At 37.4% G+C, this 24,931-nt stretch overlaps 8 protein-coding genes across 8 annotated transcripts; 5 read left to right on the top strand and 3 right to left on the bottom strand.

Annotated features, from left to right (window-relative positions):
• Nucleotides 1-5,604: 5,604 nt before the first annotated feature.
• On the top strand, nucleotides 5,605-6,572 carry B0P05DRAFT_116317 (uncharacterized protein). The gene is made up of 5 exons (XM_051572976.1): nucleotides 5,605-5,717; nucleotides 5,759-5,987; nucleotides 6,031-6,146; nucleotides 6,189-6,479; nucleotides 6,530-6,572. The coding sequence occupies exons 2-4, from the start codon at nucleotides 5,891-5,893 to the stop codon at nucleotides 6,441-6,443; spliced, it is 468 nt and encodes a 155-aa protein (XP_051434719.1). The 5' UTR covers nucleotides 5,605-5,717; nucleotides 5,759-5,890; the 3' UTR covers nucleotides 6,444-6,479; nucleotides 6,530-6,572.
• A 3,101-nt stretch (nucleotides 6,573-9,673) lies between these two features.
• B0P05DRAFT_587517 (uncharacterized protein) lies at nucleotides 9,674-14,164 on the top strand (the record flags this gene model as incomplete). The annotated part of the gene is made up of 16 exons (XM_051582599.1): nucleotides 9,674-10,178; nucleotides 10,223-10,431; nucleotides 10,483-10,509; nucleotides 10,556-11,363; nucleotides 11,404-11,474; nucleotides 11,524-11,535; nucleotides 11,593-11,820; nucleotides 12,048-12,138; nucleotides 12,192-12,268; nucleotides 12,319-12,493; nucleotides 12,696-12,873; nucleotides 12,938-13,374; nucleotides 13,436-13,451; nucleotides 13,500-13,584; nucleotides 13,629-13,902; nucleotides 13,947-14,164. The coding sequence occupies 16 exons, from the start codon at nucleotides 9,674-9,676 to the stop codon at nucleotides 14,162-14,164; spliced, it is 3,411 nt and encodes a 1,136-aa protein (XP_051434718.1).
• A 154-nt stretch (nucleotides 14,165-14,318) lies between these two features.
• On the top strand, nucleotides 14,319-15,367 carry B0P05DRAFT_587516 (TMEM164 family-domain-containing protein; the record flags this gene model as incomplete). Its single annotated transcript, XM_051582598.1, has 4 exons — nucleotides 14,319-14,446; nucleotides 14,501-14,928; nucleotides 15,002-15,187; nucleotides 15,234-15,367. The coding sequence occupies 4 exons, from the start codon at nucleotides 14,319-14,321 to the stop codon at nucleotides 15,365-15,367; spliced, it is 876 nt and encodes a 291-aa protein (XP_051434717.1).
• Nucleotides 15,368-15,419: 52 nt separating this feature from the next.
• B0P05DRAFT_470552 (uncharacterized protein) lies at nucleotides 15,420-17,593 on the bottom strand (the record flags this gene model as incomplete). The annotated part of the gene is made up of 2 exons (XM_051574565.1): nucleotides 15,420-17,094; nucleotides 17,142-17,593. The coding sequence occupies 2 exons, from the start codon at nucleotides 17,591-17,593 to the stop codon at nucleotides 15,420-15,422; spliced, it is 2,127 nt and encodes a 708-aa protein (XP_051434716.1).
• Nucleotides 17,594-18,551: 958 nt separating this feature from the next.
• B0P05DRAFT_115971 (WD40-repeat-containing domain protein) lies at nucleotides 18,552-19,882 on the top strand. Its single transcript, XM_051572975.1, has 2 exons — nucleotides 18,552-19,268; nucleotides 19,315-19,882. The coding sequence occupies exons 1-2, from the start codon at nucleotides 18,668-18,670 to the stop codon at nucleotides 19,638-19,640; spliced, it is 927 nt and encodes a 308-aa protein (XP_051434715.1). The 5' UTR covers nucleotides 18,552-18,667; the 3' UTR covers nucleotides 19,641-19,882.
• B0P05DRAFT_543210 (phosphoribosyltransferase-like protein) lies at nucleotides 19,641-20,940 on the bottom strand. Its single transcript, XM_051578407.1, has 2 exons — nucleotides 20,269-20,940; nucleotides 19,641-20,224 (listed from the first exon to the last, which is right to left on the bottom strand). The coding sequence occupies exons 1-2, from the start codon at nucleotides 20,851-20,853 to the stop codon at nucleotides 19,655-19,657; spliced, it is 1,155 nt and encodes a 384-aa protein (XP_051434714.1). The 5' UTR covers nucleotides 20,854-20,940; the 3' UTR covers nucleotides 19,641-19,654.
• On the top strand, nucleotides 20,941-21,811 carry B0P05DRAFT_543207 (DUF667-domain-containing protein). Its single transcript, XM_051578406.1, has 4 exons — nucleotides 20,941-20,965; nucleotides 21,013-21,044; nucleotides 21,089-21,602; nucleotides 21,661-21,811. The coding sequence occupies exons 1-4, from the start codon at nucleotides 20,945-20,947 to the stop codon at nucleotides 21,673-21,675; spliced, it is 582 nt and encodes a 193-aa protein (XP_051434713.1). The 5' UTR covers nucleotides 20,941-20,944; the 3' UTR covers nucleotides 21,676-21,811.
• B0P05DRAFT_470826 (kinase-like domain-containing protein) lies at nucleotides 21,721-23,948 on the bottom strand (the record flags this gene model as incomplete). The annotated part of the gene is made up of 8 exons (XM_051574578.1): nucleotides 21,721-21,865; nucleotides 21,912-22,035; nucleotides 22,434-22,776; nucleotides 22,819-22,956; nucleotides 23,010-23,123; nucleotides 23,178-23,397; nucleotides 23,455-23,836; nucleotides 23,894-23,948. Coding segments are annotated over 8 exons (1,521 nt in total), but the record flags the coding sequence as incomplete, so codon positions are not given.
• Nucleotides 23,949-24,931: the final 983 nt, after the last annotated feature.

The following is a 24,931-nucleotide window of genomic DNA, read 5'->3' as shown; positions in this document are numbered from 1 at the left end:
TCGTGGGTGTTATTAAACATGGTTTGTAGGTATTTAGATCATTTATGCATGTGTACGTAGGCTTTACAATACCTTTCTGTCTCGAAGAAAAAGAAGAAGATTTGTATAGATTGTTATCTCTTTGTCGCTGTTGAAGCATTCGTTTGCCTGCCATTCCTGACATGAATAAGTAATGTACTACGAGACTATTTACTCAAATAGAATAGCTTATTAAAAAGTCATTTGATCCGTTGAAATAAGTTTGATAAGTCTGATAGGTCAAGCAAATTGATGAATCGAGTTCTAATCGAGTCAAGTAAGGTTTTATGGTAGCGAACTGTTTGATAAGCATTCTATTGAAATTCATAACCTTGGTGTACTATCATATTCAGTACTTAGTCCTCCTTTTGCAAGAAATATTTTTTTAGAAAGTTCGAGCAGAAATTTTATTAGCGTCTGTTCACAAATCTATTGTTTAATCTTTGTGCTCAACAACACTGCTGAATTTTTTTTTTGTAGTTGGATTTTATTTACAAAGTTATTGATTAGTCGCGCATCGCAGAGAGGTAGGACGTAGGAAAACAGGAGTAAGGAAAGACGAAGTAAAGATTATACAATAATCAAGGTTATTTTAGCAAGGAGTCATTTTTTGTAGCTAAGGCTACCTGGTAAATTGTATCTGAAATGATACAAGAATGTTCAAAAGCAACCTGGTTGAGAATCAGGTTCCAATAGGATTTCCAGATATTCCATTGAGCTATCGCAACGATGGATACAAGCTTGGAGCGGTTTGTAATGGAGGAGAAAGACCTGTGGAAGGAGGAGTAAAGTATACCAGAGGGTAGTAGCAGTTCAGTATTTCCAACCAAACACTCCACTTGGTAGAGCAGTGGGCTATGAAATGATCATACGATTCCGGTTGTGATTTGCACAGCCGACAGACAGGAGTAGAGACAGTACCAATCTTGAAAAGTTCGGACGCAGTGGGCAGTTTCTTGTGAAGCACACGATACCACAGTGTTCTAGCCTGAGGGAGCATTGGAGTCCTCCAAAACAGAGAGAGCGAAGTACGAGAAGCCTTTTTTGGGATTAGCTTTGTCTTCATAAGGATGCAGGCAGAAATCCCTAGAAGTGAAAGAGCGCCACAATCTTGTGTCAGTTAATTGCTTGGTCAAAGCATCATAGACAGAGACAGTAGATGGTGTCACATCTTGTGTAATATATTGCCACAGGAAAGTTGAAGTTTTACTGTTCGTCTGCGAAGAACGTCTATAAAGAGCTGATGGCACAATCCTGGCAATGTCCCATATTCATGGCGAACCTTCAGGCGTAACCGGTTACTCTGTTCGTCAAAGAGGAAGAAGAGAGATGCTGGTACTTTTGAATGTCGATGAAGCCAGTGGTTCTGAGGTACCTCTTGAAACATGTTAATCAGCGGAAAGTAAAGCAAGTTGGCTAGAGGCACATTATCAAGTTTGAAGTTGATACCAAAGTGATCAAAGGCAGCATAAATACCATTGACAACTGAAGTGGGATGACAAATCATGACGGCGAAGAGTTCTAGAGAAAAAGGGTAGCAATGTATTGTCAGCATCTGGAGACATGATGCCAAAGTGTTCTGTCATAAGCACTCGGAGCTGAGTAGGTAGATTAGACGAACTAAACAGAGTAAAGACCCATCTCATCTGCAGCACCAAGTATTGTGTGATAGGTTTGAGCTCCTACACCACCTTGATCTTAGGGAGACATAACTGGTCAAAAGAAACATAAGGAAACTTCTTTTGCCACACGTAAGCATAGTAATCGAACGAAGTTCATTCAGAAATCGCTTAGTAGGCGCAAACAACCGCAAGCAGTACCAAATTTTGGATAAAATCAAAGTGTTGGCAACGGTAGCTCTTCCTTGAAGCGAGAGGTGACGCTGAGTAACCATGAACCCGTGTACGCACTTTTTCCAATAAATATCCTGGACACGATTCCGTTGAGAATTTGTGTATGGCATATAAAAGCCAAAAAAAGCAGAAGGGGAATGATGGTGGTAGTATGTTTCGATATCATGACTCAAAAGCAAGATTCCCAAGATTCTGACTTGACTCCACTCAGTGAGAAAGCTTCCGTCTTGTGCTTGTTAAATCTTGCATTTGATACAGCACTATACTTAGTCAAGTGATGTTGGAGACGCATAAAATCAGTGGCATCCTTGACAAACACACAGATATCATCAGCATATGCGATGCACTTGATCTGTTGAAACGTAGTGCTCATTGTCGGGACATACCTTGGTATGTAGGTCGCTGGATTGAAAGAATCAGCGGCTCCAAAGCGATGTTGAACAATAAAGGGACAAAGGATCACCCTGCCTTAACCCACGTTGCTGATGTACTGGATCCGTAAAGGATCCGTTGACATTGATTGCTACTGAGTTATCAAAGAACAAATTATAAATACTCTGTATAAATAAGGTAGGAAACCTAGGGACACAAGAGCTTGTTGAAGATATGTTGGTAATACTCGATCATAGGCTTCTCCTGGTCGAGAAGCAAACCTACACCTTGATGATGTTCATATCTTGCTTGTTGTAGAACCAAGTGGAACGTACATCCCATTTTCGCCAATAAAACGTCCTTGGATGAAGCCCTTTTGAAGCGGTTGATAATTCGATTCATTATAGGAGCTAGACGTTGGGTAATGAGCCTTGTGGAAATTTTACCATCACAGTTGATCAATGAAATTGGTCTCCAATTTTTTAATTCTGCCAAATAGCTCTAATTTCTTTCCATGACTGAGAAAAATCCTTTGTATTGGCATCATTGTATACCTGGAGTATCAGGGGCTTCAAAAAGGAAAACCAAACAAGAGTTGAAGGTATGTATACCCTAATCCATCACTACCTAGGCAAAATGTGAGGTAGATAGACATAGAACTTACCAGGCGGCTATATTGCGAAGATTGAAATGGAAGGTAGCTCTTCATCCAGCCCCATCAAAAATCGAGCTTTTGCTAAGAACTACATAAAGGAACGGATATTGGGCTTTGCTGTAATGACAAAAGTTGTAGATCTTTGTTTTCTGAGTCTGATGATATAAAGAATGCAACAGCTTTGCTGCTAAAATATTGAGAAAATAGACAAAAACGTCTATGGGTTTGCTCGTACTATACCATTTTCATACTACAACTGTTAAGCAAACACATTGAGCAAAAACTGTAACATTTGGCGCTCATTTTAGGTATTTAACCTTGCCAATAGCTTTGTTTTTCGTTCTAGAGCATCAAAAAGAAGATATTTCTCTAAGTTGCGTTTATTGATTGAGCCGCGTACACTAAGAGTAATGGTCAAAGTGAAGAGGCGGGTGCAATTGAGATAATGCTAACCAAATAAAAATACGATAAAATAAAACAAAAATTTAAAATAAAATAAACAATGTAGAGGCTATAGGAGTGAATGGCATTGATCCCCTTCAATGGTTTGATGAACATTGGATCGGATGCTTGCTAATATTGCTGTGGATACAATGGGGGGTCTTGTCTAAGATAAATCTCATATGAGCAAGCCAAATGTGTGAAAGAGTTATTATGAGGATTCTGCATGGTTTGATTCCTTTCCATTGGCAGTACCAGATGAACGAAAAGTCCAGGGACAGAAGAACCTCTTTGATATCAGAGATGGATAAAAAAAATCCAAAGTGATTAAACGAGCTTTTTTCATGACAATACCCTTTGGTCGAACGGTCATTTTGGCCAAATTTTACGAATCGCTTTTTTTGGTCCAAATCAACTCTAAGTGTACCATATATGTTAGTAAGCATGATTTGCAGGTACTTTGAGAACTTATGCGTGTATAAATAGGCTTTGAAGCACCTTTATATTGTCTAAGAAAAAGTCAAGGATTTGTATGGATTGTTGAAGCCTGTATTTGCCTAATCTCTCTATCACATGAATATTATACCGGATTGGTTACTAGCATACAAACGCCTTGTCAGAAAGGCATTTGGTCCTCTTAAATCAAAGAAAGACATGAAAACTTCAAAGCAATGAAAAACTCACTTTAACTTTATGGTCCATGATATATGAAAGATAGCCTTTGGAACATAGATTAAACATGTACACACTACCCCATATTCACATTTCCGCATCAATTACTCACTTTTCTATAGTAGAAGATATATGCAGCTTAGAGCATAATGTAATTTGGATGATTCGAAGAAGTCAATAATTTATTGTCAAGGGAAAGGCCCCAAAAAATCAATGCACAATTGCGTAAATAGTTCAGAACGTTTCTTTATATTGAGTAATGTCTTTTGGACCATTTCTTTGGTTGATATATAATAAAAAATCGAATTATACGAAGAAAATAACTCAGATTGCTTAGAGGATATCTGCTACAGGTGTCTGTCATTCTAGAACCGAGATTCAACTCTTTTCTTTCAATCTTAATTTTGTATACAGCCTTTCAATAGGATTGTTAGTACACATTTAAAGAGAGTTATACTCAGAGAATTTTTAAGCCAACAAAATGAAGATTGTTGTTTCTTTTTGTGGCAGATACTTGCTTACATTTAAAATCATAGTGTATGCCCCTTAATACGTGTTATATTTTGAATAATGCTGTCATTTAGCACATAGCCAGGTCTGTTGAAGCAACTGGTCTCTTTGATGTTATTTAATTTGTCTTCATCCTATGTCGCCCTTTAACTCATGATACCTCTTCTTTATCCATAAGTCCTTGAGACACATGGAAATTAATCCAGTACCCCTTCTGTTAGATTCTGATACTTTCTTTGATAGTCAGTCGACCCATGTATACTGTTATTAGTGAAGAGAAGACAAAATCAAATAAACTTATATTGCCTGTGGCTCTTATTTCCATCACGCTTTTTTTTCACCTTGTAATCCATTTATCTGTGCTTAATGTAGACCGAAATGGTTAGAAACGAAAGAGCCAATTTGATTGGGTGTAGATTTAATCAACAAGGCCCTGTCAATTGTGCTACTAGGCTTAAACATCGTTAAAGGGCGTATCGGCTGTCTTCATCTCTTGGATTCTGTGCCTCTCTTGGACTACAAATGTTGCTTTGGTTAATCTTTTTTATATCTGCTCACATAAGGGAGCATGATGAATATGGACCAGGTAAGAAAAACATTGTTTGATACATTTACGGCAAATATCATACCACTCAAATCGATTCTATAAAGCGACATGTTGTATCTCTCTTGATTTGTTAGATGAAAAAAAATATGTGAGGTTAACATTATCCTCATTCATGATACTAGGATGATAATTTGAGCAAGAATGTTAAGAATGGTTTTCATGGATGTATTGATTGACAAGAGTATTGTATGTTTTTTCAGAAACTCGACGGACAGAAGTCTCATTTGTCATAATAATCAATTGTTTTTTTCTTTGTGTATGTGTAACTTCATACTGAGATGATCAATTGGATATGGGAAATAACATTTTCATTATCATTGTGTGCCACAATGTTTGACAAAGCGCTCGAATTTTTTTTTATCTTTCGGTGGAAAACCCTAGTGTAAAGTATGGGTATAATGAAACTATAGTATGACAAAATGATTAACATTGTTAAAATAGATTGTACTACGGAGACCTGCCTTGAAAGAAAGTCCCCCACATTGATGGGTGATACAAGAAAGATACCAGAACAAGACAGAACATACAAAAAGAAGCCTTCTTCTCTTTATTTTTTTCTTTTTGACAAGCTTTAGATGACTCACTTGAGGTATGACATTCGTTTACTTTTATTGACTAAAATCCATTTAGTGATTTCTCCTACCTTCGTAAGTTAAATTGTAAATCAAAACTAAACAAGCTTCATATTTTATTTTAGAACGATGTGCCATTGAAGTGTATATTGCATTCTTTTTATTCCATAGTGTTTATGTAAATGATGGAATGAGATGTCTAAGTCCAAAGAAGATTGTTGCTGGCAATCTGAAAAGCATTATCACCTTGTTATACATCACTATGCTTTTTATGCAAATGTCCTATGGTATATGGAGGGTGTAAAACAAACTCAATTAAACTATCTATAGACATTGCTTCTACATGGATCAAGTATCAAGAAAAATTTATGGTTGAACCAGGTACGCTGTCTATTATCAGCACACCTTTTGTTGCTTGGGATAGCAAACATCAAGACATAGCTGAAGTATGTTAAAAAAGATAAAAGTTATCCATTGACATTCTAAAGGCATTTGATTATATTGAATGTATTAATCTTTCAATGCAAACGAGTGTATTCTTTCTCTTACAATGCTTTTGGAACTATTTGTCAAACTCAGTAGCCAAGAAGTCATTCATGAGTTCAAGAGAATTCAAGTTTTATATTTTTTGGTATTGCCGTAATTGTTATACAACTCACATTTACCTTGTTATTTTAGGGCTCTCGGTAGTGCAGCCATTTTTCCTATTTTGCAATGGTATCATAGAGAAAACATTCAGTTAAGAGAAGCAGTACCTCAGTTTGCATACTCTATTGAAGGTAAATACCAATAAAAAGAGACAAATAAACATAACTCTCCTTCTATCTAGTTCTTCTTACTGCTTTCTTGGGTGTTCGATCACACTTTCGTTTCGAGAGATTGTTAAATATTTCACGCAACTTGAGTACGGGTGCTTCTGTAGTTGTTGAAAAGCTTTCTTATTTCAGAGACATGAATGCATTATTAACTGTTATTCTTTTTTTCGATGGCCTCGGCCTTCTGATCCTTTGTGCAGATGGTTTGACAAACCACATGGTGATTAATACTAACAAATTTGCTTCTGATTTGTTAATTGCAAATTGCAATGCATGCACTGTTTTTATATGGCTAATTGGTGTAGGCATAAAGAATTTAAAGCAGTAACTGGAAAACTAACTCTACATTTTTAGATCTCCATCTTTCATCCTCGAAGAACAAGAGAAGAAAGAGATGCTAGTCTGCACGGTAAAAGCACACATTCATCTAGCAATACACGTCAAGATATAGAAAAAAGACACGATAGCCAAATAAGCAGAAAAATGGATAGTTCAAGGTCTTCAGAACCGACGAAAGGATCGAATCAACGTATTGTCAGTTTCATTGAAGCTAAAAACAAACAGGACATGACAACTACGGATGCTTCCACTTTGTACGACAAAGACATCCCGATGAAGCATTTTATGAGGCCTATGTCTCCTATTGAAGCTGATTACCCCTTGGACCCACGTACAGCTGTCACTCCAACCGAAAAGCTAAATATAGGTCATAGTGTATCTATTCCAGATCCTTATGCTGGTCAACCTGTCCATTTTACAATGATGGACAATGGGTATCATCAAAGTATAGGTAGACCCTCTTTCGAGAGTTCTTTTCGGTCTGCTTCTCCTTCCATAAATACAAGTCGACAAGGATTGCATCAACCAGAACAACCCATCAAAACCATGAGTGGTATGGTCAGTGACGCATACCATGATTTCTACATTGATCCTATGCGCCATTCACTCGATTATTTATCTCCTTCTAGACATGACAAATCATAAACATTTTATTTTCTATTTGCTTTTCACTAATAAGGTGGGTAACCACTGGGAGGAAATCCTTGTTGAGGTGGATAATTTCCATTGTTTAGTTGAGGAGGATATCCATTAGGATTGGTATTGTTGCTAGGAGGATAAGTACCTTGATGTGCTGCAAATGGTGTGCCCAAGGTATCTGCATGGGGCGCATAGCCACCTGAAAACTGTTGAGGTTCAGGGAATCCACCAAACTGTTGAGAGGGAGGATAAGGACTATTGTAGATAGGAAAGCTGTTGCGATTGCCAGGCACATTCATCTGTTGAGGTGGATAGCCACCATGATGGGGTGGATAACCTTAATATGAAATGTCAATTCACTTTTTTCCATATAGGTAATATGCTTACCTCCATAATTAGGACGAGCAGATGTTGAGTTATGTTGAGGGCTATATGAAGATGATAAAAGAGGCGCGTGCAAGTTACCTGATGCAGAATCACCATATCCACCTGCCCCAGGAATAGGTGGAGAAGTAGGTCTGCTTGGATTGACTGGAGAAGGACCACTGTAAGAAGCAGGACGATTGTTGTTTTGTGGAGGAGAGGGACCACTGTAAGAATTAGGACGGCCATTGTTCACTGGAGGGTATGGTTGGTGATAAGTGTGTTGCGATCCAGCTGAGATAGAAGGTGTAGGATTGACAGGAGGGTAAGGTTGAGGTGCACCATAAGGTGGTCTTTGTTGTTGAGGTGGATAAGGGCCAGTGCCATGAAATGCTGGTGTAGAATGGGATTCCATAGGTCTTACACTACCTGGAGGAGGAGGATATGGAGAAGAAGCATGATAAGGTCTTGCTTGATGTTGAATGGCACCTGATGGAGGCACAGGAGGAACATAGCCGCCTTGTTTCAAGTGCTTATTCATACCAAATCTTGTGGGTGTACGTTTTGGTGGTGGACGCTAAAGAACAAATTCAGATATGGATTGTATATCAACTACTTTCTTACAGCAGCATAAAATGTCATTTCCAAATAGATCTCTCCAGCAGGTCTACCTTTGTACTGCAACTCATACCAATCTATGAACGCAATCTCAATATCGACTTATACATTAAACCCAACTTACTATCTTCTTCACCCTCAACCAAGACATTGGAAATATTTAATTCGCATTCTGAAATCAGCTCTTGTCTTTTTCCGTCTTCATCATAGACTTGAACAACAACCTTGGTCTTTTTTTCAGGAATAGGCAAAGTTACCTACACATGGTTCCTGAAGCATGAATACATAGTTTTCTCTCGCTTTTTTCTGTACCTGATCATCCCAAACAGGATGTTGACCACCTCGAAGATCTGTTTTTGTTCTTTCAACTGCTTCTCCGATACGAAACAAGACAAAAGGATCTTGCTTGCCCACAATCTAATATAAAAGCGTGTTAGTCAAACTCTTTGCGACAAAAAAGGACAAGAACCGAGAATACCTCTCGCTCGGGCAAGTGCTTCTATAGAAACGTTTAGTGTCTTCATCTCGTGTCAAGACTTTACTTACAGCTTTATAGGCAACAATGACTAATTGCCCAATAATTTTCGGTGTAGACATGTATGAAATTAAAATGAAAGAAGAAGAGGAAAATAGACAAGCGTACAAAAATAAAATTGAGGCTGAGAGATGCTACACAAGCCTTATTTTTTTTGTTTCTTTAAATGCTATATATGTTGATTGAGTTGATATCATCATGCATAACTTGACAAACAATATCTCGTTTGGTTGATTTATTCAATCGTCTTGAGTCATTTCTTTTGGCCTCTTTTGGTTTTTTTTGCTTCTTCAATGCACAGTTAGCTAAACAAGTTTGTGTTACTCTGTGTTCCATTTATTCAGTGCTTCACCTGTCCTATCCAATTGTCCCTTGAAAAGGCGCTTTACTTTTTTTGATGGTATGTCCTTTCCTGTTGATAAATAAACTAAACGAGATATACTGCATGCATAAAATCAAATGTCTTTTTGTCATGAACAAATGACAGGACAAATTTTAGTCTGCTAAGCAATTGAACACGGATTCCACTTCTTTTGAAGTAGTCATCAGGCAGAACATGATCATTTATGCGCGTTCGTCTTTGTGCAACCTCTTTCTCTCTTTAAGATAATAATAATAACCAAATAGAGTATTGTTTTCGTTTTTCTCTCTTTTGCACCTTAACATGTCACATCCTATTTCCAATAACATGGAATATCTTAAGCAAATACTCTATCAAGAAGACAATGCCACAGACTATTTTACTTTTCGGCATCGACCTAGTGACGCAGAAAGTAAATGGCACTCTATTTTTCGACGCATGTCTATCAATATACAGCGAGATGAAGGTACTCCTGAGCAAGAAATTGTATCAGGCACTGTGGATAATCCTTCTGAACATGAACGGGCCTTGATGTTAAGTATACCTCATAGTGATGGAAATGAATTGAATGAAACACAAGAGGAAGACGATACATTACCAAACTTGGAAGAAATCGTTCAAGATGGAACGATGGAGCGTCCACCTTGTACACATAATTATTTCGAAAATCCATTTGACTCAGATGCAGATACAGTGTATCTTCATGAGGAGGAAAATAACAAGTCTGTTCACCCGCTTAGTACCATCACAGATGACAGTAGAAAGCCAAAGGATCACAAGGCCTATGTAGCGCCATCCATGATTGAAGGTTTGACATAAAAGCATTGTATCTATTAATCACAACAAAAATAGTTTCTGCCAAGCTGCAGAAGCAAAAAGTTGAATGGGTAAAAACATTTGACAAGATAAAATTAGCCAATTCGTTGGGTGGGCCCACTCGAAGAAGATCAAGTACAGTTTACTATACGACTACAAGGCAGCCATTAGCACCTTACTATCCATCTGCATTTACTCCAGGGTACCTTTCTTTATTATGTCGAGATGAACATGGCAGAAAAGCAGTAAGCAATAAAAATAATGCGTATGTTTGTTGTCTTACATGTCCTCTTTAGCCCCCTATTTTATTTGATGCATTAAATGTAAATACAAGACATATGTTAATTATACTAATCTATATCATTCCAGATATCCATTACTGATTCAACCATTGATCACAACTCATCCCATCGACTATGGACATTTCGCATAGACATACAGTATGGAGAAATTAAATGGGTGATTTACCGTACCATTATCGAGTTCTATAACCTTCACCTCACCTTAAAGTTTAAGTACATCTCTGGCTTCATTTCAGAACCTCCTCCATCATTTCCTAGTCAATTAGCTCACCTTACAAATGCTGCATTGACTTCGATGCGTATTGCTCGCGAACAAGAAGACAGTATGTGGAGAGATATCGCTCTCAAACGTCGTGATGCTTTAGAAATTTACCTTAAAGAACTCATTCAACATGCAAGCATGAACGTCAATTACGAACTTTGTGAATTTCTAGAGCTCAGTGCTGTCTCGATTGTCAAAGATATGGGCTGGAAAGGTAAAGAAGGATACTTGGAATACAACACAAATTTGCCTTCTTTACGCTTATTTAAATGGCAGAAATGGCAAAAAGAATGGCTCATTCTACGCGACTCTTATATTGCGTTTTGCAAGGATATCTCATCCAATACACCTGCAGGTGTGTTATTGTTTGACAAATACCTCAAGGTATCTCGAACACAAAGTACGTTTGGATCCATACACCAGACGCACTTCATTATCTCCAATGCCTCAAGGCGAATTGAAGTGAAAGCACCTACTTCAAGACATACGGATGAGTGGATTGATAACCTGAATAAAGTACAAAAAGAATCTCCATGGATTATGAATCATCGATTTGGATCTTTTGCACCAATCAGGGAATGTTCGAATGCTAGATGGTTTGTTGATGGGCAAGGTAGAGTCGATGTCAACACGAAAAGTACTTATCCAAACAGATTATTTTGAAGCAGTTGCACAAGCAATTTTATCTGCAAAATCTGAAATCTATATTGAAGATTGGTGGCTAGTAAGTATTGAAATACAATTGAACAAGCGTAATTGAATATTTTCCATAGAGCCCTCAATTGGTAAGCAAAAAAAACAGCACTATATCATTGCACGGCAAAAGAGTCTCATTTGACTAGTACTTGCGTAGACCACCCAAAGGAAATGAAGAGTATCGACTCGACCGTCTTTTGAAAAGAAAGGCATGTCAAGGTGTCATGATTTATATTGTCATTTACAAGAATGTCTCTGTGGCTTTACCACTCGATTCACAATATACTCGCGACTGGATGCAACATATTCATCCCAACATCATAGTCCAGAGACATGCTAACTTGACTTCTTCACCTTTTTGGGCGCATCATGAAGTAACAAGGACATAGCGTATTACAGATCTAAACCTACCCTTTTTTTCTAATATAGAAAATTTTAGTGATTGACAATAGGCTAGCATTTGTTGGAGGATTGGACTTGTGTTTTGGGCAAGTTGATCAACTAGAGAAACCTATAGCTGATATAGTTTTTTTTTTTTTTTTTTTTTTTTTTTTTTTTTTTTTTTTTTTTTTTTTGCTAAAGTCGTTACGATACTACAAAGCATGATTTGACTGATTATCCTTCTTACGACGAAAAAGAGATTTTTCCTGGACAAGATTATTCGAACCCCAGAATGAAAGACTTTCAGAAAGGTAAGCTATTATGTATTTGAACCAAAGCTTGATGAACAAGAACAAAACTATAGTGAGTCAGTACGATATGGAGCTCATTGACAAAAGAAGTGCTCCTAGAATGCCATGGCATGATATCCATACCGCTATGGTAAGATGCAACACATCACGAACGATAACTCATCACTCCTGCCAATGAAGACTGGGCAACCTGCCAGAGACATAGCACGTCATTTTGTTCAAAGATGGAATTTCATCAAATCAAACAGAGCTAAAGAAAGAGATCAAGTACCTTTTTTACTTCCAAAGGGTGAATATGTCTCACTTAAAGACGAAATCAAATTCAAGGGTACTTGTCGTATCCAAGTATTAAGAAGTAGCGCTCAATGGAGCCAGGGAATTATAAGAGAAGTAAACATGAATGATCATGGATCAAGATCTAATGACTTGTTTAGCATTCAATCTACAATGCTTATATGGAATTTATCTTTAAAGCCAAAAACTTTATTTATATTGAAAACCAATTTTTTAGCAAGTATTTCATTCGAATTTCTGTAGTCACTGACTGACTCTTACAGTAACAACCACAAATCCTCATGATAAATTGATTAAGAACAAGATTGGACAAGCCATTGTAGAAAGGATTAAACGAGCACATCAAGAAAAACAAAAATTTAGAGTCATTGTTGTCATTCCTGTTGCTCCTGGATTTGAAGGTGATTTTGCTCAAGTGGACAGACGATCCATGCCGTTAAGGTGACTCATACAAAAAAAAACTTGATTCTAATCGTTTTGCTTTTTATAAAAAAAAAAAAAAAAGATCCGTGGCTCAATACCAATATCGCTCTATTTGTCGTGGTAAATACTCTATTTTTGAAGAATTGACAAAAGCCAATGTGCCTATCAAAGACTATATTGGGTTCTACAGTCTACGAAATTGGGGAAAAGTCAAAAAATCAACCAAGATTTTAAGAGATCAATATGGCCATGTTATACCGCCGCCACCACCACCTCCTCCACCTGTAATGGCAAATACTAGCAATCGCCGCATGCTTGGTAGGAAAAGAACACATTCAAGATCCTCTAGTCAGAATAAGTCATCAGAAGATATGCTACAACAAGAGCATCAGCAGCAAATGAAAGCATTTTTAGAGCAACAACAATACAATGATGGGAGAATGGATTTCATGACTGAACAAGTTTATATTCACTCTAAATTAATGATTGTGGACGATAAGACGGTTATTTGTGGTTCAGGTAAATTACTTAGAGACTAGAAGCGATAACTCACTTTTTTTTATTTTGTTCTATTCCATAGCCAATCTAAATGACAGGTAAATCAACGCAAACAAAAACATTTGATTTGACATCGATCCACACAGATCTCAATTAGGAAACAGAGACTCTGAGATTGCAGTTGTCATCGAAGACAAGGATTTGGTAGACTCTCGAATGAATAACAAACCTGTAAGTTCCCTAAATCTACAAGAAAGTAACTGATGCATGGATAGTACAAAGCTGCAAAATATGCCTTGACACTTCGTATGCAGCTGTTTAAAGAGCATCTAGGCCTTTTAAATTGCAGTCCATATATGGTGAAAAAGGGCAAATATGAAGAAGATGCTATTTTTGAAGATTTGAAAGAATATCAAAATATGAAGCGAGAAGATATTGTTGTTATGGATCCCTTAAATGACGAGTTTTATTATGATATTTGGAACAGAACTGCTGAAAACAACACACTTATTTATCGAGATGTATTTCGATGTGTACCAGATGATACAGGTAATCATATATGTATATAGAAGCTGTTTGCTAATAAGAAACAGTTCGTTCCATTGAGCAACATCGCCAGTTTGTGCCTGATCCCACAAGAACTTTGCCTGGTCATATCGCAGAGCCATGGAACAATACAAATGAACAAGTCCAATCGAAATTAAATCATATACGAGGTCATCTTGTTGAATTCCCCACCGAATATATGAAGCATGTGAACATGACAGCCTCTGTCATGCAAGAAGCAGTGCCTCCCATAGTGTTTACTTGACCTTATTTGTGTCACAGAAATAAACTCATCCACCAATTGTACCTGAACAACATTTGAAAGGAATCTGTGCTCCCCCAAAAAATGAGCTTGGTTTTTTATATATATTTTTCTGGAGCTTAGTAGCTGTCAATTCCTTCTTTTTGTTGAAGGTGCTATGCCTGTTGTGAGTGTACTTGGTAAATCTCTTACTTGTCTCTTTGATCGTTTAGAGATCTGGGTAAGATCGGTCGCAACCAACGTTACTGAGGAAACCGACTGGAAAGACTCAACAAGAGGCTCTTGGTAAGATCTCATTAAAAAAAAATAATAGACTTGCTAAAGAAAAATACCTCTAAGGTATTTACACCCACGCCAGCATGCCATTGAGCTTTTGTTTCTTTCAACTGGCTTTATTACAGCTTCCATCTACTATGCACAGAAAGTACTTGATCCTTCAAGTACCACATGGCAGCTACTGAGTAGTTTCCAGCCTGTTGGCCCTGCAACGCGCACAGAAAAATTATTGATTGCTTCCTTACTAGGCTCATTTGGCTTGACTGCAGCTCACAAGATCATTCGCAAAAACAAATTGTTTATGCTCCAACCTTGTCATATGAGTGCAGGCTTATTGTTGACAACACTTTGCTGGCAAAACAAATCATCTGTGGTGACCAATATTTTGTTCAATATCTATTTACATACACAATGGGGTGCTATTGCTGCACTTGTTTTTCCTGATTTGCGAGATCATTACTTAATAGGGGAAACATTTAATTTCTTTGCAGGTAAAAAAAAAAAAAAAAAAAAAAAAAAAAAATCTCTTATATTACGTACTGAGTTTATTGTTTTTTCTACTAGAACACATCTTAATCTTGGTGGCTCCTGTGTATATGATTTATTCTGGCAGATATTTAGTACTTCCACCTTCGAAAAATATGGCTTTATTGTCATTTTCTGTTTACAGTTTCTTCCATTCACCTGTATTGAGCATATGTGCTTTGAAATCAGGACAGAATCTTAATTATATCTTTTCACCTCCTCCAAGTAAGTTGTACATGTGGCCTATCAAACCATGTCTTACGCCTCTTAGTTCATGCTTTGTTCCGAATTGGTCGAGGCTATAGAGTTGCTCTTTATGCTACTGCATTTGGAGCCATGTTCTTTACAAGATATGCTTTAGTCGAAAGCATTGCATCTGTTATTTCCCGCAAGACACTCTTTTAATAAACTTAGATCTATCAGCATTGTCCAACACTATACAACATTTATTTTACAATTAAGCAGTTTCAACTGCAGGAATGACAGGTGGTGTAACTATTTTTCTGTTTTTACGGTAATGGCGTGTTTCATTAGGATCAAAGCCAGCGGCTTCATGACCATGAAGAGCCCATTCAGGAGTTTTGGCCATGTAGTCCAAACTGTTAAATGACTTACCACTCTTGACGAGTTCAAAGAACTTTGGATAATCAATATGGGTGTGCCATTCACCATTCACCTTGAAACTCTTGTGAGCAATCAAAAGAGAACAAGAATGAGCATGTTCAGCAGAAATCTCATAGTCACCGTCCAATTTAGCAACCAATTGACGACAGAAATCAATGACTTCGACATGGAAAGGAACGTTAGCCATGGTCAAGTCACTGGCACCACTATAACCACAGTAAGTGACACCCTTCACTTCAATAAAGGAAGGCTTGCCACGACGAATCAATTCAACATAGCCATCAATTTCAGCTGTATTGTGTCCCTTAACCAATGTCATACGGTAGACAGTACGCTGTCCCTTGAGCGACAATTGTTCTAAACAGTTCAAGAATCGTTCCCAAAAGTCTCTGAACAAAGGACGATCGATTTTCTTTAAGCTTTCTTTTGTGGCAGCATCTACACTGACGTAGAGTTGTGTGACAGGAACCATCTCAGCAATCTTGTCTGGGAATTGAGCATTGGTCACCAAGAAAGATGAGATGTTGTTTTCGTGTAATTTGGTAACAAATTCGTTGATATGAGGATAGAAAATAGGTTCACCTACAAGTGATAAAGCACAGTGACGGATGGTAAATGCTTCTTGGAAACGTTCAGCCTTCACACCAGGTACACCTTTTAGTTGCTTGATCATTTTGTAGTGGTTTTCGATAGCACCATCCAAAATAAATTGAGGATCGTCTACCTTCCAACGCCACGTAGTGCCAACAGGATTTGTATGATGTCTCCAACAGAACACACATTTGTTGGCGCATGCTAATGAAGGTGTAGTTTCCATACACAAGTGAGATTGAATACCGTAAAAAGCATGTTTATAACAGAAACCACGGCCACGCAAAGCTGATTTTGTCCAACGACAGATCTTGACACCCGAATGAGATCCAACTACTTTGTAGCCTTGTTTTGTCAAGTTCTTGTGAATCATGGGTGATACCATTTCACGGGGCTGAATAGTCTTCTTAACAGTATCATCAGAGCCGATTTGACGTCTGGGTCTTGCCTTACTGTTCTCATACTCTTCATCCTCTTCAGCACGTTTGGCTTTAGCTGCTTTGATCTTGGATGCCATGTTGCCCATATCTTCCAAATCAACCATTTCATCACCACTACCACCATCAATGTCAATTTGAGCTTCTTCTTGTTCTTCTTCTTCTTCTTCGTCATCAGATTGGAAAGCAATGTTGGTAGGCGAGAATTCCAAACTGTGCTTATCTTGTAATTCAGATACAAATCCATTAGACCAGACATCAAATTGTGCCTTTTGATCTGAGTTTTTGTCACATTCACCTAGGGGATAAATACGAGTAGCACCCAATCTTCCAAGCCATTTATCAATGTTGGCAGCAGCAATATTGAATTCTTCACCATAAGCTGAATCGCCCAAACCACATACAGTATAACGAAGCTTTTTGAGTGCATCACGATCTACACGGAAATCATAACGAAGATCATGAAGCCAATTGGTAAACCTATCCATGCTCATTAATAACTTTATGCCAGTCTAAACTTGTCTTACCAATCCAACGGTCCTTCCACATTGTAGGTGGACAAGATGAAGACACAAACAGCTGTTTCCTGCAAGAGCTGGTCATTGTCATATTCAGTAATGTCCATCACTTCTAACTTTTCAACAGTCACATGATCGTTTTCTTCAATCTTTTTCTGCATTTCGGTAGCCAATGTCTTTGCTGTGCCGGTGAGGGTAGAAAAAAGGATTTTTAAGTTGTCAATAACAACAGGTCCATTGGTAGATTCACATGCACATGCGTCTCCTTTGCCTCCACAACAACCTTCTTCTACTTGTTTTGTTTGACAACAACCGCTGGTTTCTTGCTTAGGTTGGTCTTTACAACAACCTTGTCCGTCTGAACCAGTACAACCACTTTCTTCTCCTTCTCTGGGTGGTTCAGGTCCAACAGAAAGGATGTTGGTGAACCCATACAACAAACTGTTGATAAAGTTACTCATAGTGCAAGTAAAGAGAAGAAAAAAAAACTTTTCCTTGATGTGCCTTAAAAAGGACACAAGTGTGACTTTGAAGCGGAACAATCGTTTGATTGGTGTTATTCAGATTCGCTCTATGTGGGGTAGAATACAAAGTGTCCCCCAATCATAAAGGATTATTACTTTGGGACAAAACGAATATGTTTTTTTTCGGTTTGTGTTTACATATAATTAGCTTATGCTATCTTTTGTGTTTCCTAAGACAAATATGAATCGAAAAATACTTTAGACAGACCAATATCCTTTCTTGTGAGAACCAATCGATTAAACTCAAGCAAGGACTTGATGCTATTTAGGTCAATAAAGTAAAACTGAGCAATTTATGCAGAGACAACTGTCAACACGAAAAGCAACTCAGCCTGAAAATTTTTTTTAATACATTCTAGATCCAATGACAGAAGTAGATGCAACTCAATCAACAAGCTATAGTGTCTTTCATCCTGATTTCACTCAACCTTGTACTTTGATTGGTTCTACTTTTGATGAATATAATGACACGATCCAGAATTGTTTAAACAAAGATGCTCATGAGTTGCAAGGCATTTCTCTTGAACAGTCTTCCAAGGACAACAACTATTTCAGAAATGTTAAATGGCAAGTCCATTAGCCTTATTGATTCATATTTACAAGTCTATTTTAGGTCTCCTGATGGTTCTTTTCTGTTGTCTAATTCTGCTGATAATATGCTTCGTGTATTTCAACTGTAAGAAAACAATTGCACAGAGACACACAACCATTAATTCATCCAAGACCAGATAATGTATACCAAGAAAGCAGCAAGACCATGACAATGAAGCCTAGTATGGCTATTCGAGAAGGAGAAACAATTTATGATTTTGCATGGTTTCCTTCTATGAATGCTCAAGGTAAAGTGATAGACTGTCTTGTAAATGTATATTGAGGATTGCATAGACCCCTCTACTTGTTGTTTTATTACTTCTGTTCGTGACCATCCTGTTCAGCTTTGGGATGCTAGTACAGGCAGTGTACGTGCATCTTATCGGGCTATTGATCACTGTGAACGATTCATAGGTCCCAATGTTCTCTGTTTCAATCAAGACGGTTCAAAGTAAACTCAAAAGCAAGTCTAAACAAGGACTAAATGACACACATAGGATCTATACAGGTTATGAGAATATGATTGAAATATTTGATGCATACACAGGTGATTCAGAAAAACGACCGACTATACCAAAGCGTAAATCGCGTCATGGCCAAAAAGGAATCATTAGTTGCCTTGATTTTGCATTGGATGGGTGCTATTATGCTGCTGGATCTTACAGTGCTTCTATTGGCATTTACGATACACATAATGACAAAATATGTTTAAAACTAACAGGCATGGATGCAGGTGTGACTCAAGTCAAGTTCTCTCATGATAGCATGTACTTGTTCTCTGCTTCTCGACATAGTCATTCTGTTTTATGCTGGGATATTCGTGATTCAGCCAATATCTTGTATGAATTACCAAGACCAGGCAAGACAAACCAACGCATGCAATTTGACATAGATCCTTCTGGGAGATTCTTGGTGACAGGAGACATGTATGGAAACTTGTTAGTATATGATATTACAACAGGTGAATTAGAAGACATTGAGACAAAGAAACGTACTGTTTATTCTACACAGGCACATCAAGGCAAGTATAGCCAAAATAAGAAAATGGTATTGATTGTGTTGTATAGATATTATCTCGGGAGTCTCGTTTAATCCTATCTATCCTGTTCTTGCCACTTGTTCAGGTCAACGCAAATTTAGATTGCCTATTTTGGATAGTGATGAAAGCGATAATGAAGAAGAAATAATAGTTGATAACACATTAAAGACTTGGCGGATACCTGGTCAATATAAATGGTATTCATATGAAAATAGCACTGTAACAGAAATAACTGCCATGGAAGAGACTACAGCAACAGGAACAACTGTTATGGAAGAAATAGCAGTGACAGAAACGATTACAACAGAAGAGACTACAACGACTAAAAGTCAAACAGAAATGCATATAGACTGATGTGTGTATATTTATTATGACAATTCATATTGAGGATCAAATAAAGTACTGACACTCTCACCAAAATGTATACGTCGAATAGCTTCAGCTAAAAGAGAAGCTACAGGCAATATCTTGAATTTGTTGCACTTGGCCAAATGTTGTTCTTGAGGCACTGAATCACTCACAATCACATGATCAAGATAGCTTTTTTGAATACGATCCACAGCATCTCCAGATAGAATAGCATGTGTGATAAGCGCATAGATTTTAGTAGCCCCATGTTCATGCAATAACTTGGCTGCTTTGGTAATCGTAAATGATGTGTCTGCAATATCATCAATCAAGATACAGACTTTGTCACGTACATCACCCACAAGCATTAAATCATGGTTTTGAGGTTTATCAGGTCGACGACGCTCTTTATGGATCAAAGCAAAATCCATATGGAGTTTTTCTGCAATGGAAGTAGCACGCTTGGCACCACCCGCATCAGGAGAAACAATCACAGCTTCTGAATAATGAGGGATATGTCGATAGATGTATTTACCCATTGATGGCAGAGAAGATAAGTTATCGACTGGGCAATCAAAAAAGCCTTGAAACTGCACTCTATCAGTCTGGTGCCTACCTTGTTGCTGTCACTTACCTGAGGATCATGCAAATCCATAGTAATGATATGGTCAGCACCTGCACAAGTCAACAAGTCAGCAATCAAGGTACCAGATCGAGCGACCCATTGTTTGTATCCATCTCCTGCTTGTCTTTGTTGTTGTTGAGTCGCATGACGTTGAACACCCAACATGATTTGCTGTCCTACGTCCATCGTGTTTACAAAAGGGTTATCAACAAGTTCATTAGCTGGTGTTGTAGGTATTGTTTTGGGTGTCATAGGAGGAGGACGAATCAAAGGAGCACCTGATCGCTTGAAGGGTGCATCAGGCTGCCTAGAATAAGGGAAAAAAGGAATAACAGCAGTGACTTTACGTGCTGAAGCTGTCTTGCAGGCTTGTATCATGATGCATAGTTCAAAAAAGTTATCGTTGACATGCCCACAGCCTGATTGAACAATGTATACGTCTTGTTCACGTACAGACTCATACAGTTCTACACTCGTTTCATTATTGCTAAACTTGGACAAACGTGATTTTCCAGGTTCAATACCCAAACGATCACATATTTCATGAGTGAGCTTTGGATGAGATGAACCACCAAGGACAATTGGGCCTCTCATGGGGAGGTATGATGAGGGAGGGAGGGGAGAGAGAAAAGAAGGAGAGCGATAAATTCTTTTTGTTTTTGTGTAGCCTTCTCTTTTCTGTTGTATGTTTAAAAACACTTTTCAAGTAAGTCATCTCTCGCAACACACAACCTAGGCTCATTCTATAAACAGTCTGGCTTTCTGTCTATCTTTTATAGCTTAGGGTAAAGAAAAATGTACTTGATCGTGTTTATTAACTTCAGCATAGTACTGAACCTTTGCAGTTATGGTCTTGTCATGTACCCGAGAATGAGAATGAGTGTCACATTAAGCGTGTTGCTGATGAATTGATCAGTTCTACAGTACTTGAATTAGCGTCTCCCAACTTGTCCAACACATACATCACTTGCCCTCCACTTTCTCGTAACTTGGGTATCAAATTACCTTACCTTGTCTTGATTGTCAAAAATCTGAATCGATACTTTTCATTTGAAGTGGAAGTGATGGATGATAAGAATGAAAAACGTCGATTACGTGCTTCCAACTATCAAATATCTACACGCGTTAAACCCTATATGCTTACTATGCCAATGCGACTTGATCCAGGTTGGAATCAGATCGTGTTCAATTTGGGCGACTATGTCAAGAAGGGATACGGTACAAACTACACAGAAACAAATCGTGTTACAGTCCATGCAAACTGTAGAATAAGACGCATTTATTTTACAGATAGAACATATAATGAAGATGAATTACCAGCAGAATTCAAGCTATTCTTACCAGTAAGAGGATAGAAAAAGAGAGAGAGAGTGTGTGTTTATATCTAACTTTGTACTTTAGATTGATAAAAACTAAATAGTCTCTGGAAAAAAGAACTGGATTTCTTTTTTAGCTGAAGCATCAGAATCTAATATAGATAACAATTAAAAACACACATACATACATAGACTTCACTTGGCTATATATACCTGAGCCATGAAATGAGTTTCTTGTGTCTGTTAATCCATAATGTGCTCTTAATGTATTTGGTTGATTCACTCTAGCCCTAAAATACACAAGTGAATATATATATTGCATTGAATTCTCTATACCTCACAGGATGTGTGGGTCCAATCAAGGCTCTCCAGTCTTGAATTGCATTAGGAGAAGCTAAAATCATAGCAGTAAAAGGACCACTGGTCATATAGCCACATAATCGATGATAAAAGAATTTCCCTCTATGTTCTGCATAAAACTGACCCGCGTCTTCTTCTGTCCATAACACTTGTCGTTCTTGTACAATCTCGAGATTCTGAAGTCGAATAGCTTCTTTTATTTTAGGTGGTAAAGAAGGGTTTGCACAAATATCAGGTTTCAATAAAGCCAAAGTCACTTGAGACTTTGTCTTTAAAAGTTGCTTTAAACTACTCATACACACAAATAAAATAAAAATAAAAATAAAAAATTGAGCCTGTCATCAAATTATTTGCTTTTATTGCTTGCTTCTGAGCCTGTTTTTTGAGCAATAGAAATGATGCTATTGTTGTTGTTGTTGTTGTTATTAGTATTAGTATTAGTAGTAGTAGTAGTAGTAGTGATAGCAGCAGTAGTAATAGTATTAGAAGTGATATGACTGGTATCATTTGCTGATAATTCATAATAACCTTGCGATTTATATTTTGATTGGTCAATCTTTTCACCTACACGTCTCAGCAAGCTACCAGCAGTAGATAGAGATGTAGAGACAGAAGGCAAAATGATATCTTCAGTGGGAGAAATATCTTTATCCTCTTGTTGTTCTACAGTCTTCACATGCTTTGTGTAATCGTAAGGCAAGAAATTGTCGTCCATCTCAATCAAATCTTTCATTGTATCACTCTTCACTCTTGATGTACTTTTTTTGTGTGGCTTTAAGGGAGCATCTTCGAACAATAGTTCCTCCAGTTCATGTACAGCGTCAAAGTTTGATTTGTCATGCTAAAATAAAATTAAGTACAGTAAATAGACAAAATCCCTTACGTTGGGTATAAAGGGTGGTACTGCAGTCTTGTTCTCTAATTCATCCCAGTTTAAACCCTTGAACCATGCATGTGTCTTTAATTTTTTAAATCCCTGTACTCCATGGCCCAAACGGTCTCTTGGCGATTTGGAAAGTAACTAATAGAGTTGAATAAATACACACATATACACACACACATATTTTTTCTTACCCCTTCAAGAATTTCAATACATTCTGGGGAAACCGGGATATCGGTCGGGATCACGAGCGGATCATGGATAATCGAGTTTCTTAACTCTTCATTTGTTCTTCCATTAAAAGGCCTCTACAAAGAGCGCATCTTATTAGAGAAAGAAGGATACACAAATTAATACTTTACTTTTCCGAAAAGTAATTCAAACATAGTGACACCCAAGCTCCACCAGTCTACGTCTGTCGTGTATCGCTTTTCTTCAAGAATTTCGGGTGCCATATACACTAGACTACCTGCTCTATTATTCTTATATGACTTTTTCTTTGTTAATTGGGTAGCAATGTTGAAATCACTTAAATGAGCATGTCCGTTGGCATCCAATAAGACATTATCGGGTTTGATATCGCTATTTGAAAATGGTCAGTCTAATATGGATGATTAAGGAGTGCGAGTTACTTTTTACCGATGAATAATCATAAGTTTGTGAATATGATGAATTGACAAAATCAAATCTGCGACATAAAATTGAGTTTGGAGTTCATTGAATGAGCCCATTCTTTCAAGATGAAATCGAAGGTCGCCTCCAAGCATCAAATCAAGCACCATAAACAAGTTTTCATCATCATGAAAAGCATATCTTAAATTGACCACAAGAGGGTAGTTGATCTTCTCGAGAATTCTTCTCTCTGTCAAGATATTGCTGGTGGCATTCAACTCAATACATTTTGATTTGCTGATATATTTTAGAGCATACTGAATCAAATCACCTTTGTGTTGAACAATACGGACTTTGCCAAATGCACCTTTGCCAATGACTCGAAGTAGATAAAAGTGCTGTAATTCGACTTGGTTTTTTTTTTATTTGTTTAAGAAACATTGTAGATATCAAATTGCATAGATACCTTCTCGTTCAAAATCAACCTCTTCTTGTTTGCAGCAAATGGCGCCCATGCTCTTTTATTCACGAAATACAAAAGCGAGAGAGAGAAGGAAAAAGAATAAAAAAAAGGAACTGACTTAATCTCTTATCTTATTAAACTGGCTTTTAAAAGCTAATTCAAATCCGGGAATCAATTATCGATTTAACAAAGCTGAAATTTTCCATAGCATCCGTATACTTGTCTTGCCATTGATCAAGAATAAGCAGGGCTGTTCCTCAAACCATTTCAGTTTGAGCCTAAAGGGTTATAAAACTGTTCGACTTTTTGAAAATATAGAAATTAGTCCCTTGATTAGCGATTTGTAAATCCTTATTTACTGCTTGTTTATTACTCCACGTGACAAAACTAATTCGACATTGCATTATACCATTAGTAGATAACGTCGTTATTCAATTTGGGTTCATCTAAACCAAAAGCATCCATTTTGTACTGGCGGAGAAAACGTACGGGATTCTGTCCTTGATTATAAATTGACTAATGCGTAAATGCACTGTATTCAAGTCACGACTTCCTGCAGTCATAGGGATTTTTTTTGTATCCAAGGGCCGAATGTGCTGCCTATTTTAAACGAATGTTGAGACGGGAAACGAGAAAACCATGATTTTGATTAGCTTCTAGACAAGGTACCTTTTTTGGTGAAATAGACCAAGTTAGTGCTTGTCCTTTAAATTTGAGATAATGAGAGCGATGTTGCGTCTTTTCTTTTAAAAAGATGTATTATGCAAAAAAAAAAAAAAAAAAAAAAAAAAAAAAAAAAATATTAACCTAAACCGGATTTTCTTTTCCAGAACAGGAATCTAAATTACAGCGGCTCCACCTCCAAAGTTCGTTTTCCAGAGTAATGAATTCGCTTTTGTCGCCGATTAAAATTCGTTTTTTCTTATTTCAAAATTCGCTTTTTTATTGGTCAAAGTTCGTTTTTGTAAAGCTCCAAAGTTCGTTTTTACTTTACTCAAAATTCGCTTTTTTTAATTTTATAAATTTCATTTTATTATACAA

This window comes from Gilbertella persicaria (assembly GCF_025201335.1).
Source record: "Gilbertella persicaria strain CBS 190.32 chromosome Unknown B0P05scaffold_21, whole genome shotgun sequence".
Lineage (NCBI taxonomy): Eukaryota > Fungi > Mucoromycota > Mucoromycetes > Mucorales > Choanephoraceae > Gilbertella > Gilbertella persicaria.
The sequence above is the reverse complement of the archived record's forward strand: the minus strand, read 5'-3'. Positions and strand labels throughout refer to the sequence as shown.